We start from the raw sequence: 16,642 nt of genomic DNA, 5'->3' as shown, positions 1-16,642 counted from the left end.
TTGACTCCAGATTATCCACTTCATTTCCGTTACTACTACTACTACTATCACTTTCATCACTATCATTATCCTCATCCTCCCCATGCAAATACCATCGAGTATAGTCAAGCCTAATACCCTTAAACATAAGATGTTGGTGTACTTCGTCACGAACCCATCTATCCCTATTACTACATTTAAAGCAAGGACAATAAATTTTCATGTCATCATACTTCAGATGCTTATATGCGTAATCAATAAAATTGGCAACTCCAGTAAAATACTCATGTGTTGACCTCCCTGATCGCATCCATGATTTATCAATTGGCATATTATCTACATTTGATTGAGACAAGATAGAAACAAATTATAGTAAAATACAAATAACAATTGGCATATTACATTGATCATATATCTATCATATACAAAACACATTACACTGGACACTACCAAACTCTGATAAAATGCACTGACATGCATATGATATACATAAAAAAATCCCATGCTTTAATTAGTAAAATCGGTACTTGCTCTCTGGTTATTTTGGCTCTGGTTAGGTAATAGTCTGACTTGCTCTCTGTTTTCTAGCTAGGAGGTAAGTGGTCACAATTGCTTGGCTTAGCTGAGGAACATAATGTCATGGTACACAAATTTTGGGTGGTTAAAACTAGAATACAGAACCAAGTCGTACAAAATATACCAAAATACAACACAAGAAATTCGAACATGTTATGCATGAATAAGATAAATAAACGTAGAGCTGCTACTGATTTTGCATATGTGTTGTTAGGCTTCTATCTCAAACCCCATTCCTCTTGTCCTGAAACCACTAACTGGAGTAGGACAACAACACATAAAAGCTGAAATAATAAATGATATTTCTCTAGACAAAGCTTTATACATACCATTCATTCTTTTATAGGCCAAAACTACATAACATAGTATTTAACTAAAAGATGCCATCAACACTTAAACAGATTCAGGAAAAAACAAACAAACAAAGAGAAAATTCCAAATTGACATAAAATAAAATAAAAATAAACAGATTTAACTAGTAATTTTTTGCAAATTGAGTAAGTCAATAAAAAGTATATAACTTCATGTCATAATCAACTAGCAGTAGTGCAATTTTGCATATTCTCTAATTGCGTCCTCAACCTTCCCTCACGTCTCCCATAATAACCCAACAAAAAAGCCAAACCCACATGGCCTATTATCAGACAAATCTCATAAACCAATCAATTGAATATCAAAACTCATACAATATATCTTAACACATAGTAATTTTCACACAACTACTCAAACGTTACAAATCAAAGAGAGAATTGATAGACAAACCTGAATTCGAATTCTGATAAATAAGAAGTAGATGACTCTACAAATAGAGAGAAACAGTACATAAGAAATTGGAAGAAAAAGAAAAATATGAAGACATAAGAAGAAGAAACTATGAAAAAGAATACCTAAGGTAGTCCGTGAAGACTTCACTCTTTGTTTTTTTTTGGTAGGTCTGCAAAGAGCATGCTTCTTTTTGCCAGTAGCGTGTGAAGATGAAAGAGCGCTAGGTTAACCAAAACACAATGAGCGCGCGATGAGTTTGTGTTGGCTTTTTTTTCCCCTTTTTTTTCCCCCTTTTTTTTTTCATTCCCCTAGAGCCGGACTTAATTTTTCAATAATTTATCTTTTTTCCAAAAAATTCTGTAAGCTGTAGACTTTGCAAATGTAAAATTAAAATTTGGCAAAAAAACAAATTAAAAAACAAATTAAAAGCCTGATCGGATTACTTTTTGAAAAATACAGCTCTATTGTCTTTTATCATATGAATTACTTGGAAAAAAATATAGTTCAATCTATTATATTTTATTAGATGCAATACTTATTAAAAAAAATATAGTTCAATTTTAACATATGAATTACTTTTAAAAAAATATAGTTCAATCTATTTCATCATAATAGAAATATATAGTGAAAATTGTTATGCATGTAGGCATCCTAGGAGCTGATCGGATTTTGATCAAATGAATGGTTAATTTGGATTCTTAATATATACAAGTAGTTCCAATCATTGTGATCATTATATGATTGTGGAACTCTTCGGCATTATATAATTGTGGAACTCTTCGGCATTATTGCTTTCAGTCAAGGAGATGCACATTTGAAGGATGAAATATGAGCTAATAAGGTGATTTTATTGGAGAATAAATAAAAAATTTAATCTTTGTGGCATCAAAATGTACATTATTTTAAATAAGTATTGCCAATGGGAAGTGTAAAGAACTTAGTATTCTTGATTTTGGAGGAATTCAATTCTTGGGTGGGAGGTGGTATTCTAATTCATGTAGAACTAACCCATTAGGACTTTATCTTTTTAACCAATTATATCCTCACATAGTACCATTCCTACCCCAATTCCATATGAATCGTTGAGGTATAGACCTTCCGAATATCAAATGTAATAACAATTGATAAAAATTGAATATCTAATGTTTGTACACTTCGATATAAAAGACAATTTACAATTTTGTTATATATAATTAATAACACTATAGAATAGGGAGTGTTACTACAATTTGGAAGCCTGGGAAGATTTGTAGTTATTAGAGAAAAAGATTAGTGAGGTGGTGGCTTTTGGAACTTGGTTTGAGATGGGAAAAGAAACGAAGGGGTGCGCTGGTCTGGTTCCTAGTTAAATGTAATCCACCATGTGTATGAAAATAAAAGCTAAAGCGGTGGTGTATTTTCTCATATGTTGTGGAAATACATGTCTTCTCTTCCATTTATTGGAGGAAATGATAGGCTTTCTTGCCCAACCACCAAACAATCCAGGGGTCAACCATCTTGCCTTCTATGGCTTTTTCCCGCTTTTGGGGGTCAATTGACCACCCTTGCCCCAACGTGGGTCCACTCCTAATAACATATATGCACACTCTATGTGATATTTTTATTCACACCAGAAATTAAGCATCAAATTTTTCGACGACTTTTTCTGATGCAAGTTATCTACCATAGCAAATAATAACTATTTTTGACAGCGGTTAATTGCAATCGGAAATGAAAATTTACTTTCGATAACTAAAATTATTCTTCGGAAATCAACAACTATTTTCGACAAGCAAAACATGTTGTCGGTAAAATGCAATTATTTCTGACAGCACATAATTGCCCTCGGAAATATAGACTCATTACCGAGAAGACATATTTTCCTTCAGAAATAAGTGACTATTTCCGAGGGCAAAAACAGCCCCTCAAAAATAACCATTACAATTTTGACGGCCATGCCTTTGGTCGGTAATACAACTAGCGCCAAGGCTTCCCGCCTAAAAACAATGTATTTCCGACACCCATGGAGACTATTTCCGAGGGTACATTCATAGTCGGAAATAAAATGCATCATATTGACATATTTCCGACGGCCAACGGTTTTTAGTCGAAAAAGGACCTTTTCCGACGATATTTAGGGGCCATCGAATAAAGTTTGTCGCAAAAGACCATTTTTTTTGTAGTGGTTGTATTAATGTTGGCTATTTCACACACTACATCCAAGTTGTTCATTTAAAGTTTGGTTAACCCTTTGATAATGTCTTGAGTTATTGTTACTTATTTCTTGGAAGTTAGCTAACGGTTGGTGATTATCTCTGAGATCAATATTGGGAAGTTAGTCGATCTCTTGTTTGCATTAATTCTTTGTTCTTTTGTTTTTATTTTTCATTTTGTTTTGCTTGAGGACTAGAAAATCTAAGTTGTGGGTATTTGATAAATCCATAAATTTACACGTTTATTTACTCTTTATACTTAGTTTTTGTAGGAGAATTTGATTTTAAAAGGACTTATTACTTTATTTTCTCAATTTTCAGCTTTCTGGAGCAAGTAATTGGTTTTCAACAAAAATACAACTTTTTGGTGGATTTTTAGTACAAGACCAGTTGCAAATAAAAACTTAGATCTTTAAGATGATTGTGGAATTTTTCTAGAATTTTCGGAGTAGCCAATGAGAGTAGTGTTTGAAGTTAAGTCAGCATAAGGTGCAATCCGATCAAAATTGTGCTGCTGTGGAAGAATGATTATTTGAAGACTATTCTAATTTTTTTCTCAAGGCGTGCAATATATGGCTGGAAAGATAAGACAAAGACCTACAATGTAAATATTTTTCCAGAATTTTCTTGGAGGAGGAATGATTCCAAATGTACGTGCAAAGTAACTAACGTGTTATCCTAGTCAAAATAGGAAGATGAGTCAATTACTTACCCATTTTGGATTTATGTTTTAATTAGGTTTTTCTTCATTTTTGGGCTATTGTAAAAGGCCAGCTAGGGTAGGAATAGACGTATGGTGTTTTATTTGAGCATGAGAAACAACTTCTTTGGAAGGACTCAAAAACTAGGAGAAATTGGAGACGCCGGAAGAGTACCACAATTGGCTAAGTTTTATTGTTTCTTCCTTATGTTTTTGTTTATGTAGAATTCTATGATTATGTGTAACTAATTTTATTTTTCTAGGGCATGATGTAGCCCTAGTATGATAATCTAGTTGTCTTATTTTACCTATCTATTGACTGTCGTTTGATGTTAGATTCTTAATCGATGTGCTTAGTACCTTAGTTGACTATCTTGATGCTTGATCACCATCTAGACTTCTAATTGAGTTAATCGGATATGAATTAGAGTAAATACCATACTTAATTTGAGGCTTGATTCTTGTGATTAGGATTTGTAATTCGTCTAGGGTAAATACCATACTCCTAGGGTTTACATGCTTGTTGGATGTTTTCACTGATCTTAATTAGTTTCTATGTGTTGATATTTGACCTAAATACCATAGGCGAATTGCATATAGGAAAACCAGTTAGCCTAAATACCATAGGTAATTCATGAAAAAAGAAAACTAAGCGTCTACATCAATGTGAATAGGTAGGTGAAGAAGAGGCTAGATCGGATTACTAATGGTGAATTCATTGTCCTAGTGCTTTTATCAATTTGAATTTCTCATCCTTGTGTTTGGTGACTTTCTACTTGTTTTTTCTTTTAATTTCGTTGTTTATTAAATCATTCTTTCAAAAACTCCTTTTGTGTTTACGTGAGTATGCTACGTGTTTAATTTCTTGTTTATATAATTAGAGTAGTTAAAGTATTTTGTGAAGTAAATTAGGTTAGACTAATTGGAAGTTGAACTCAATCTTCGTGGGAATGGCCTTGTATTTGCCATACTATATTACGATTGACCTTGTGCACTTGTGAGTATAATTTGTGTTTAGACTATCTTTATAATCTCTATCTTTCATGTTGTCTAAAATTCACAACAAAATCAAGAATTGAAAGGTAAAAGAACAAAATTGCAGTATTGGTCTTGAGTAAACAACAACAATCTTCAACAAACAGAGGCTTCGAGCCAAGAAAATGAAGTAGGCTTCGTGGTAAAAAGTCAATATTCAACATAGTAGCTAAATGAATACAGTGCTTGTTCTATTGTCCTTAGTAGCTAATTTTGATTGGTCTCTCAAGCAATTTGATGAGAAGAATTCCTTTCTACATGGAGATCTAGAAGAAGAAGTGTACATGAACATGCCACCTGGTTATGGGATGTCTAATAACAGTGGGAAGGTGTGTAGACTTCGAAAGGCTCTTTATGGATTGAAACAATCTTCACGAGTATGGTTTGGGAGGTTTACTAATGCAATGAAGAAGTATGAATATCACCAAGATAACTCAGATCATACCCTATTTGTCAGAAGAATAGTTGATGAATGTCTTAACACATACGGTGTCGGCAAAGGCTTTCCATTACTCACTTGACAAGTTAGACATAGGAGATATCTACGCACCAACTTGAGGGGAGTGTTGGCGCGAGCCATAATTCAGGGATCCCATGATCCCAGATTTCCTGGTGTAATTCACGTTAACTAATTAGAATAGCTACCTAGTCAGAATTCCTTGTAATTATCTAATTACTCTTCCTTATAGGAAAAGTAAACTTGTACTTGTATATATATATATATATGTATCCTCATTTTGGAGAAATATAATATCGATCACAATTATTCAATATTGTGTTTAGTTTAAGTGTATTATGTATTTCTTAGAATTGAGAATTCGTCCAAGAACAATGAGAGTATTAGAGCATATATAAGCACAATAATAAAAGAATGTGTTAGCAGAAGGAAGACAAGCCAATCAGAGAAATTAGAGAAAATTCAAAAGAACGTTAATGAAATGAGTAATACTACACTTATCACATTTTTATCTCATATTTCTATACTACATGATGTAGCATGTCCATACCATATGCCACATCAATTAAATCAATGAAGTGTATTTTAATAAAGAAAGTTTAATTAACAGTTTTTTAAAAATGTTAATAAATCATAAAAGAAAAGAAAACGTTAAATAAATTTAATTAATGTGGTTGTCCACCTCATCTGTCACATAAAGTGGTATGGAAATATGATAACAATAGCATTATTCTATGAAATATCTTACTTCTATCAAAATCTTGAGCATGAAGCTCAAACCTTGATATGATAATAATATATTTCAGTTTAATGTCTTGTAGGTGTGAGAAAACTATTAGTTCGTATTACCATGTAACTCATGCTAGGGTACTGCTCTATAATTTCTGGTCATAAAGAAATGAAAAAGGCTATTTAGGAATAAGAATTATATGTTTAAAATTAAGAATTATATGCTTAAAATTAGTTTACTTATTATTTAGGAATAAGAATTATATGTTTAAAATTAGCTTACTTATCACATAATATAAATAAAAAAAGTTCGATACAAAGTTTAAGTACGGGAGTTAAAATTTAATCTAAATCTCAATTTTTATAAAAAATTAGATCTTATTGAAGGATGTTGGTCTAGTTTCCTATTTTTTTTTCTTTTCTGTTTTTTTATCATGAATTCTCAACAAAATTGTAATTGACCGGCATTATTATTAGTTGGCGGATGCCCATATGGCAATGGCAGAGCCAGCATGGGACCAGTGGGGTCCTAGGCCCCCACTCCAATTTTTATTTATTTATTTGTATATTATATATGATATACTATTATAATATATTATATTAGTTTTAGGATATTTATTTCACAATAAAATAATATATTAGGTTCTTTTTGTCTACAAATTAACCATAAAATTTCTTGTCTTTCTTTTACTCATCTCCCTTAAATCTTCTAGGTTAGTTTATGATATTTACACTAAAAACTCCTAAATTTTTAACCTTTCTTTCTCTTCCTCTTTTGTTTAAAGCTTTATGAATTTTTTATTTTCCTCATTTTTTTTATGTATGAGTACCTTAATATTGCACTTTATAAACTTTTTTTTTTCTATTTCTTTTCTCTTTTGAAATATAAATTATCAAATTTGAAGTCTTTAATAGTGTAGATGATGATATTAGTATTTAACCAATTTAAAATATGAAATTCATGATAATTATGAAGAGAAGACAAGGTTTATAAAGGGCCCCCTCTAATGTGAAATCATGGCTCCGCCACAGCTGTATAGTACATATCTGGATGAAAAGCAGACAATAATAGCTGCACTATATAAAATATATATACATATGTATATGTTTGTAATAAGGAATAATGAAAGGAGGAAAGATGGTACGTTACAAGTAGGTGACAAAATGGCCAGAAATTTTCATGGTTGTCTTCCACTGTTAGCGCCAATACGTTCAATTGAAGCAACCAAATTAATAAAAATCTGTTCGTATTCACGAATTCTTAACAACGCTGACGCATTCATTTCTAAATAACTAATTGAATATTGGATCAATTGCAACGTATGCGCATGTGCATGCGCATGGTGTGTTTAGATTAAATGACCAGTTTTACTATTGCACCTAGTTTTGCGAAAGGGCATGCAAAGTTAGGTCGTATGTTTACCATGGAGAAATAGGAGTGGGAAATAGGATAAAACGTGCATATAATGCGGCAGGTCTGGAAATGTCGGGCGACAACTCAACTTTTGGGCCAAAATGTCCCACCTTTTATCAAGTGTTGACACGGAAATTAGAAGGTGAGGCGATTTCTTCTCCTATATATCAGCGATGTATCATCAATATTTTAGGAAAGTTCTGATGTATCTCGATATTTCATACAAACGTAAAAATGTTCCAAAATAGAAGAAAGAAGATGCAAATTCAAACATAATAAACAGTATAGTTGTTTCAAATATAAACCGAACTTAGCCTAACCGAGCAATCGTGTACAAACCCATCCAATTATTCAAACCGAGTGTTTTGTATCAAGAACTATTGCCTCGAGTTGGAGGGCCCATATTATACGCACGCGCACGTCTGATATGTTCATCTTTTGTAACAGTGACAGAGGACATTCCATTTTCGGGGATCCAATAACAGAGGTTTATTACATGGGATGCCAACAATATAGACGTTTCAATATTTTCCCGACATGGGATGCCAACAATATAGATGTTTCAATCTTTCAACACGGAAGCAATCACATAAGGATTAAAATGGCAGGACATCAGACATGAGAGAGAGAGAGAGAGAGAGAGAGAGACTTGCGGTTCAAGCAAGAGAAGACCATAACACTGTATAGCAATAGCACCGTAAAGTAAGATGCAAAGAATGAGGATGGGGGTCATGTTTTCAAGTACCAAAACACGCAAGGGCATTTTGGGAAAGTACATTTGAAAATAAATTAAGGCGAGAAAAGCTCCTCTTCCTGCTACACACATTATTAGCCTACGTAAGGTCATTACGGCGCCGTTTTCCTTTTTTTTTATTGGCGTAGCTCATCTCATCATCCACCCAGGTTCATTTCGTTCAAAGCTATAAATAACCCATCAAACCATTCAACTTTCCCACCACCACTCCTCGCTCCTTCAACTCATTAACTCTCTCTCTCTCTCTCTCTCTCTCTCTCTCTCTCTCATTTTAATCCGCAAATGGCAAACCGTAGAAGCCTCTTTTCTCTCTCACTTATCTTTGTGTTCATGATCAACTCAGCCATAGCCACTCCAGTCACATACAATGTGGCCAGTTTAGGAGCCAAAGCAGATGGCAAGACTGACTCCACAAAAGCCTTCCTCTCAGCATGGGCTAAAGCTTGTGCCTCGATGAATCCCGGTGTCATTTATGTGCCGGCAGGAACGTTCTTTCTTCGCGATGTGGTGTTTAGTGGGCCTTGCAAGAACAATGCCATCACCTTTCGCATTGCCGGAACCCTTGTGGCCCCGTCTGATTACCGGGTCATCGGTAATGCAGCTAACTGGATTTTCTTTCACCATGTAAACGGGGTTACCATATCAGGTGGAATTCTTGACGGCCAAGGCACTGCCTTGTGGGCTTGCAAGGCCTCTAATGGCAAGAGTTGTCCCAGCGGAGCAACGGTAATTAATTTACTACTTTAAATATCAAATTCATGACACCATTATTTTGAGTTATGACCAGAAAAAGAAATAATGATAATACATTCCACCGTGCATGTGCTTCATTATTAGTGAGAATTTTAAAGGTCAACGTACGTACAATTTGCTTTATTATTTGCGACCAATTGAATTGAGGGTTTATAAAATATCATATGGACATGATAAATTGTACCACAAGCTTAGCTTGATCAAGTAATTTCGTGTATATATGTGCAGACATTGAGTTTTTCCGACTCAAACAACATTGTGGTGAGTGGATTGGCATCCCTAAACAGCCAAATGTTCCACATAGTCATCAACGACTGCCAAAATGTGCAAATGCAAGGTGTCAGGGTTTCTGCTTCCGGTAACAGCCCTAACACTGATGGCATTCATGTCCAAATGTCATCTGGTGTCACAATACTCAACTCCAAGATTGCAACCGGTGACGATTGTGTCTCAATTGGCCCCGGAACCTCAAATTTGTGGATAGAAAGCGTTGCCTGTGGACCTGGCCATGGAATTAGGTACGACATCAAAATTATGTATCCAAGATTGATGAAACTAGCTAAATGCATACTATTTCATAATATATGTTATAATATACATCCTAACTAAAATTTAAATCTTTTTTCTTCGTTGCTTAATGACATTTGGGGCATCTTCCAATAAAGTGGAGATTAATTGGTTGCTAGTAGAGATTCATCTTTTTGGTGGATGTTCTAGTTGTAAATTTAACATTGTTTTACTTGATGGTTCAGCATTGGAAGTCTAGGCAAGGAGCAAGAAGAGGCCGGTGTACAAAATGTAACAGTTAAAACGGTTACCTTTACTGGTACTCAGAATGGTCTAAGAATCAAGTCATGGGGGAGGCCAAGCACTGGGTTTGCTAGAAATATTCTTTTCCAACATGCTACAATGGTCAATGTCGAAAATCCTATTATTATAGATCAACATTATTGCCCCGACAACAAAGGGTGCCCTGGTCAGGTAAGATATATATCATTCATGCTCTAACGGTCAATTCCCAAAGTTTAATTACAACTAAATTTTCTCTTCCATATATAGTGTAACGTTTTTGATAAAAACGTTGGCATCACCAAATTGTAACTGTCGAATATCAATAGCTTTCTTGGGCTTCCACCTGGAAGAGAGTCAAAAAGGACTACTTTTCTCTATGGGCTAAGCCAATAATTTTAGACCCAAAGCAAATCCAATAACTCTTTCCTTCGCGGGCTTGCTCTCCTACTACTTGCAAAGGTCGAGCCTTGCCCATTGTAACCTTTGTAACTTATTAAAAACTTCATTGTACCGTGCAATGGGGTTGAGAGTTGTAGTTCAAGTGGTTAACAACATTTACTCTTGCATTCGAAGTCCTAGATTTAATTCCCCTCTTTCCCAATATCATTTTTATCAAAATGACTTCATCGTAGCTTAGCCAAAAAAGCATTAAACTTCCCATTAAGCCGAACTCCCATGCTATAATACTTGTTCACCTTCTGTTAAAAGCTGGAAATCTGACTTTGTATATTTTTTTTCTTTTGTCAATTTTGTTTTTCGATAGGTTTCTGGAGTTCAAATTAGTGATGTGACATACGAAGACATACACGGTACATCAGCAACAGAAGTTGCAGTAAAATTTGATTGCAGTCCCGAGCACCCTTGTAGCGAGATCAAATTGGAGGATGTGAAGCTTACTTACAAGAACCAAGCAGCTGAGTCTTCATGTAGCCATGCAGATGGAACAACTGAGGGTGTGGTTCAGCCTACAAGTTGTTTGTAGAGTGGAAAAATATGAACTGCTTGTAGAAGTATTGAAATCTAAAAGTTTGCCCTCCAGTACGAAGGACAAATGAAAACTGAATTATACGATTTATAGGAAGAATGAGCTTGTAGCGTTGGCAGCCTATTAGGGCTTCCCTTGAGCCCGGCCGTGCAATTAGTTTGGTTTCTTCAATCTCGTCGACTTCGATGGGTGTTTATGTTATGAACTGTTGTAAGATTATATCCGGAAGACGTTAAATTCACAAGATTAAATTTTATTTTGATGGCTGATGTGGCATTTGATTCAATATTCTATCAATTTAATTCACTATTTTATTATAATCGGAAGCACACATTAAATAGTAAAATTTGGTTCAAGAGACAAAAGGATTTGAACTATCGCATGAACTTTTTGGTTGGGGCATTTTATCATGTCAAATTTTACCCATTAAAAGTTTATTATGGTATTTTAACATTTCGGTTGGAGATTGTAAACCGTGGATCCTTCTCGTATAGATAGCTTGGGCTTGATCCGGGGGACTTGGGCCTGTGTAAGGCCAACGAGTGCGGATGACTTTCAAAAGAAGATCTACACACTCCGAATGATATCAGAATTAGGGCGGACTGGGGTTGATTCCAATCTAACTCTCTCCGATGGTTAAATCAGAAGCTAACTTTTGCTAGAGAGAATGGAAATAGGGTTTATGTTCTGTGTAGAGTTATTTATTACCTTTGTCTAGTGATAGCTGATGGGTATTTATAGGAGGGAGAAAGAGAGGTGAAGATATTTTCGGAAGAGATCTTCGCCTTCTGAGTTGCATTTAATGTCTTATTTCAAATCACCATGCTGGGTAGAGGTTAGGTGGCGAAGTGACATGCGACCAGGGATGGGAGGTGTATTAAATGATCCCTCTCCATCACCTACCTGTTCATGCAAAGATTAACGGGTAAGGCGACATCTATTCGAGGATGGGACGTGCACTTAACTACTCTTCTTGTTAGCCAATCTGTATATTGCAGGGATAGAGTTGATCGACTTGACAGGAACCAAGTCAGGTCCTCGCCTTGGATTTAGGATGCTCGTCCTATTGGTCGGATAAATACACACATACCCGATCACTTTGGACTACTCCTCGGGTTCGTAGCTCCCAACTAGGGAGGCTGGTGATACCACTATGCTCAGGTCGGTAAAAAAAGGCGTTCCCCTACAGCCACGTGTCAATTCATAATAGGCTCGGCTTATGGTGATTGCATGAGCTATCAACAGAGATTCTCTAAAAAATCGACTTATATAAATCTTAAATATGCATCGATTCAGGATGCATTTTGGTTTCTTATTCTTGAGCTTTGAGCTTTAGGTAATTAACTTGAGATGTCGATGGGCACCTTGCACTATTTGATTAAAGAAAAATAGACGCAAAGCAAGATTCCTTGTAGTTGCCAATTTGAAGTTTTCTTTATCGCTACATACTACTGGTCTACAAGTTCTCTTTCTAATACATAATTTGACATAAATAAATATAGTGCAGAGTGCATTGACTAAACCTAAAAAAAGCAGCACGTAAGCAATTACGTGCATTTGGTGTAAAAGCTAAAGGCCTCTGATTTATGTAAGCAGTAATCATATTATATTATATGTATTTTGGCTCTGCAATTGTAACGGAATAGCACTATTTTGCTATCTCCAACAAATAAAACAATGATACATGAAAAAATTATCTCAAGTGTCATTTGGAGGGAGGGGGGGTGCGGAAGAAGAAGAAAGAAGAACTCAATTGGTCAATCATTGTGAAGAAAATATATTGAAGGAAAAAAGAAGAAGAAGAAAATATCAATTAAGCCCCTCTTATATTGAACACTTCAATAATAAAATAAAATTTGCATATAGAATTAGGTCAGTCGGTCAAGACAGTGTGCTCGTTCCTTTGCACTTGAGTTCAATTCCCTTCCCCTAACATTTTCAAACAAATAATAATAAAATAAAAATGTGAATTTGAAAGTCAATGTCGTAGTAAAATATGGTTTTTTAGTATCAATATTAAGGAAAGCCATTGGTCTAGCAGAATGCCCGCCACTGCTATTTATAAGGTTTGGATCACCCTACATTTAAGCACCAAGCAGAGAGAGAGAAAGAGAGAGAGGAATGGCAGAAGTGAGTAACAAGCAGGTGATACTGAGGGAGTATGTCACTGGCTTTCCCAAAGAGTCAGACTTGTACGTGAATAGTACAGCTACTATCAAGTTGAAGCTTTCTGAGCCTGGGCATGAGGGTTCTTCAAAGAAACTAGTTCTAGTGAAGAATCTTTACTTGTCTTGCGATCCCTACCAACGACTATTTATGGAAAGAATCGAAGGCCTGAGCAGCCAATCCACTTCCTCCTATACGCCTGGCTCTGTAAGCAAAACCCATCATATATCTTTTCCTTTCAATTTCTGTAAAAATATATACCAAATGTTATGCTCAAATATATATTAATTGTTAAACGTTGTTTCCTTGAAAAAAAAAAACAATTTCTTGCAAAATTGGAATATACATGAGGTAACTCTGCACGTTGTGCAAGCTTCACCCACAAGAAAAATAATTACTAGCCACTTAACTCCGTATCACAAGATGAGGTGGCTAAAAACACTGTTAATGTCTATTAGCGCGCAATGAGCACGAATAACTGTGATTATTAAGTAGTAAGAGCTGATAGTGGTTTTTGTTACCACATCCTATGCCACAAACATTAATGATTACCAATTATTTTTCTAGTAGTGCTTGTTTTTTGGTTGACAACATTGGGAGGGAATCAAATACAAGTTTGATGATATAATTAATTTAATTTTGGTGGTGTAAACGTGCAGCCAATATATGGGTATGGAGTGGCTAAAGTTTTGGACTCTGGGCACCCAGAGTTGAAGGCAGGTGACTTGGTTTGGGGGACTACCTATTGGGAAGAGTACAGCCGAATCCCTGCACCCGAAGGCCTGATCAAAATCCAGCACACTGATGTACCTCTATCCTATTATACTGGAATTCTTGGTAACAAGTCAAAACCTATTTTAGCTCATGATGATATGCGTTGGTTTTGATACATGAGTGTATTTTGTAATTTCATTTCAGGTATGCCTGGTTTGACCGCTTATGTTGGTTTCTACGAAATTTGTTCTCCTAAGAAAGGAGAACATGTCTTCATTTCAGCAGCAGCTGGTGCTGTTGGTCAGCTTGTTGGACAATTTGCAAAATTAATGGGTTGTTATGTTGTTGGAAGTGCTGGCAGTAAGAAAAAGGTACGAACTTGACTCTTTGAATTTCAAATTAATATTACCTACACCATTTTTTCTTGTTTCGGTTGTATTTTGCTGTTGTTATTTGGGCCAACTTTGGTGTTGGTTTGGGTTGGGGCCTCCGTTTGTGTTGTTGAATTGGGTCGTCTAGTTGTTTTTGTAAACTCTTCTCTTAACCATTTTCTTTGCGTGTGCCTAAATTTATAATTTTGACCATCACGCAGGGAAATGTTTCATGCTTATTAACAGGGGGCTTTAGATGAGTCGTAATTTATTCAGATGAAAAGTGATTCATTCCTTTCCTTTATGTATTCATCTTGTTAGGTTGATCTATTGAAGAATGAGCTTGGATTTGATGAGGCTTTTAACTATAAAGAAGAGGCTGACTTGAATGCGGCTTTCAAAAGGTACATATGAGTTATGATAGAGAGATTATATTTATAAACCCTAGTGTACCACGAATACAATGAGTCTCAACTCTATTAGACAAATGGTTACTTGACGGGTGGTATACAGAGTAGCCTACAAATGTGATCTCCCTATTATTTTATGTAAAATACATATTTATTATGTTATACTAGTTTCCTTTGGTAAGAAAAGAAAGGAAAAAAACTATTATTAAGAATTTGCGTGTTGTTAGGGTTCGTCATTAGGCTGGACCAACTAAATTTTGGGTTCGAGCCGAGCCCTCATGGGCCTAAATGGGCAGAACTTTATTTTTAAAAGTCTTTTAAATTTTTTTTGTTGCACATTTCGTTTTTTCAAAAGTGATGGATATAGAGTATTCTCTTGAACAATAGTATAGATAACTACGTAACTTAAGAAAACAAAAATATAATAGTCAAACGTTTTTTACTAAACCTAGACCAATAACCAATATATTTTAAAAAAAATATTATACCTAAAAATGAATCTTATAATGTGCAATTTGTGCCTTAGTTAACTTATATCCCAAATTAGGATTGACATCATGAAAATTAAAGCAATTTGTGCCTTTAGAATTAATAAACCCAAAATAAGCTTTCAAATTCTTTATTGAACCATTAAATTTGAACTTGACAAAAAAGGGCACTAAGAGATATAGTGCATATATTGCTTGTTTGTTACAAAATTTTAGACAACATTGAAAAAATGAACTTAATTTATAACATGTGTAAACAAAATAAAAAGTTTATTAGTTTATCATACATATTATATTATTTTGATTAAGTATAAAACGAGGTTAGGGAATGCATCAATTAATCTTAAAAAAAGAAAAGAACAAGCGGGCGGGCCGAGCGGGCCTAACCATCCTGCTAAGTTGGACTTTCGCCCATTGGGCTTGGACTATCCCCTTTGGGGCCACGGGCCAAATGATGATCCTTCTATGTTGTATATGATGCTTTGAAGCTTAAGCTTTCTTGAGTGAAAGATAAATTTTCTTTGTAATTACCATACACTTGCCAGGTATTTCCCTGAAGGCATTGATATTTACTTTGAGAATGTTGGAGGCAAAATGCTAGACGCAGTGCTCCTCAACATGAGAGTCCATGGCCGCATTGCTGTATGTGGAATGATCTCACAGTACAATCTTGATCAAGCAGAAGGGTTAACAAATTTGATGCACCTTGTGTACAAACGTATCCGCCTCCATGGATTTTCAGTAAGAGATCACTATCACCTCCATCCGAAATTCGTGGAGTTTATGCTGCCTTACATTAGGCAAGGAAAGATTGTTTATGTGGAAGACATAGTTGAAGGCCTTGAGAGTGGTCCAAGAGCGCTGGTTGGACTTTTTAAGGGTCTTAACTTCGGAAAACAAGTAGTTGATGTCTCTGCGTAAATAAGTTGTTTTGTCAATCGATTTGGTGTGCTTGTGTTTCTAACCACTATAACTTCGTTAAGTGGCTCTTTGGTTTTATTTTTATGTTTTTGGATCCTTTTTGGGATTGCATATGTTAAGTGGTGCACTTTGTCACACAGAAGATATTCATCAATAATAAGGGCTAGTTTGAGATTGTTGTCATTTTTAAAAAAAGATGTTTATATTGTGTTTTGGAAATAATGAGCTGTAAAGTAGTTCGATGCTTGTTAAACAATATTTTTAAAGTGTTGTTAGTATAAAAAGCTGTGTCAAAACCGTTTGGTAAATTTTGATATAAAACTATTGTAACTGTTGATAATGACTAAAACATACATGATATGTCGAAAGTGTTACGTGGTAACTATGTGGTGGTGGTGGTGATAATAGTGGTGGTGGAGGTGAGGGTGGTGGTATAGGTGG

General features: G+C 35.1%; 2 protein-coding genes across 2 annotated transcripts; both read left to right on the top strand.

The window, feature by feature from the left end:
• Positions 1–8,797: 8,797 nt before the first annotated feature.
• Positions 8,798–11,391, top strand: LOC103326791 (polygalacturonase). Its single transcript, XM_008229031.3, has 4 exons — positions 8,798–9,327; positions 9,583–9,872; positions 10,107–10,335; positions 10,910–11,391. The coding sequence occupies exons 1-4, from the start codon at positions 8,884–8,886 to the stop codon at positions 11,126–11,128; spliced, it is 1,182 nt and encodes a 393-aa protein (XP_008227253.1). The 5' UTR covers positions 8,798–8,883; the 3' UTR covers positions 11,129–11,391.
• Positions 11,392–13,229: 1,838 nt separating this feature from the next.
• Positions 13,230–16,399, top strand: LOC103326792 (2-alkenal reductase (NADP(+)-dependent)-like). The gene is made up of 5 exons (XM_008229033.2): positions 13,230–13,504; positions 13,957–14,134; positions 14,216–14,382; positions 14,704–14,786; positions 15,826–16,399. Exons 1-5 carry the CDS (start codon positions 13,253–13,255, stop codon positions 16,199–16,201), a joined length of 1,056 nt encoding a protein of 351 aa, XP_008227255.2. The 5' UTR covers positions 13,230–13,252; the 3' UTR covers positions 16,202–16,399.
• Positions 16,400–16,642: the final 243 nt, after the last annotated feature.

Source organism: Prunus mume, linkage group LG3, assembly GCF_029339155.1.
Source record: "Prunus mume cultivar Tortuosa linkage group LG3, ASM2933915v1, whole genome shotgun sequence".
Taxonomy (NCBI): domain Eukaryota; kingdom Viridiplantae; phylum Streptophyta; class Magnoliopsida; order Rosales; family Rosaceae; genus Prunus; species Prunus mume.
This window is presented reverse-complemented; position numbering and strand designations above follow the sequence as displayed.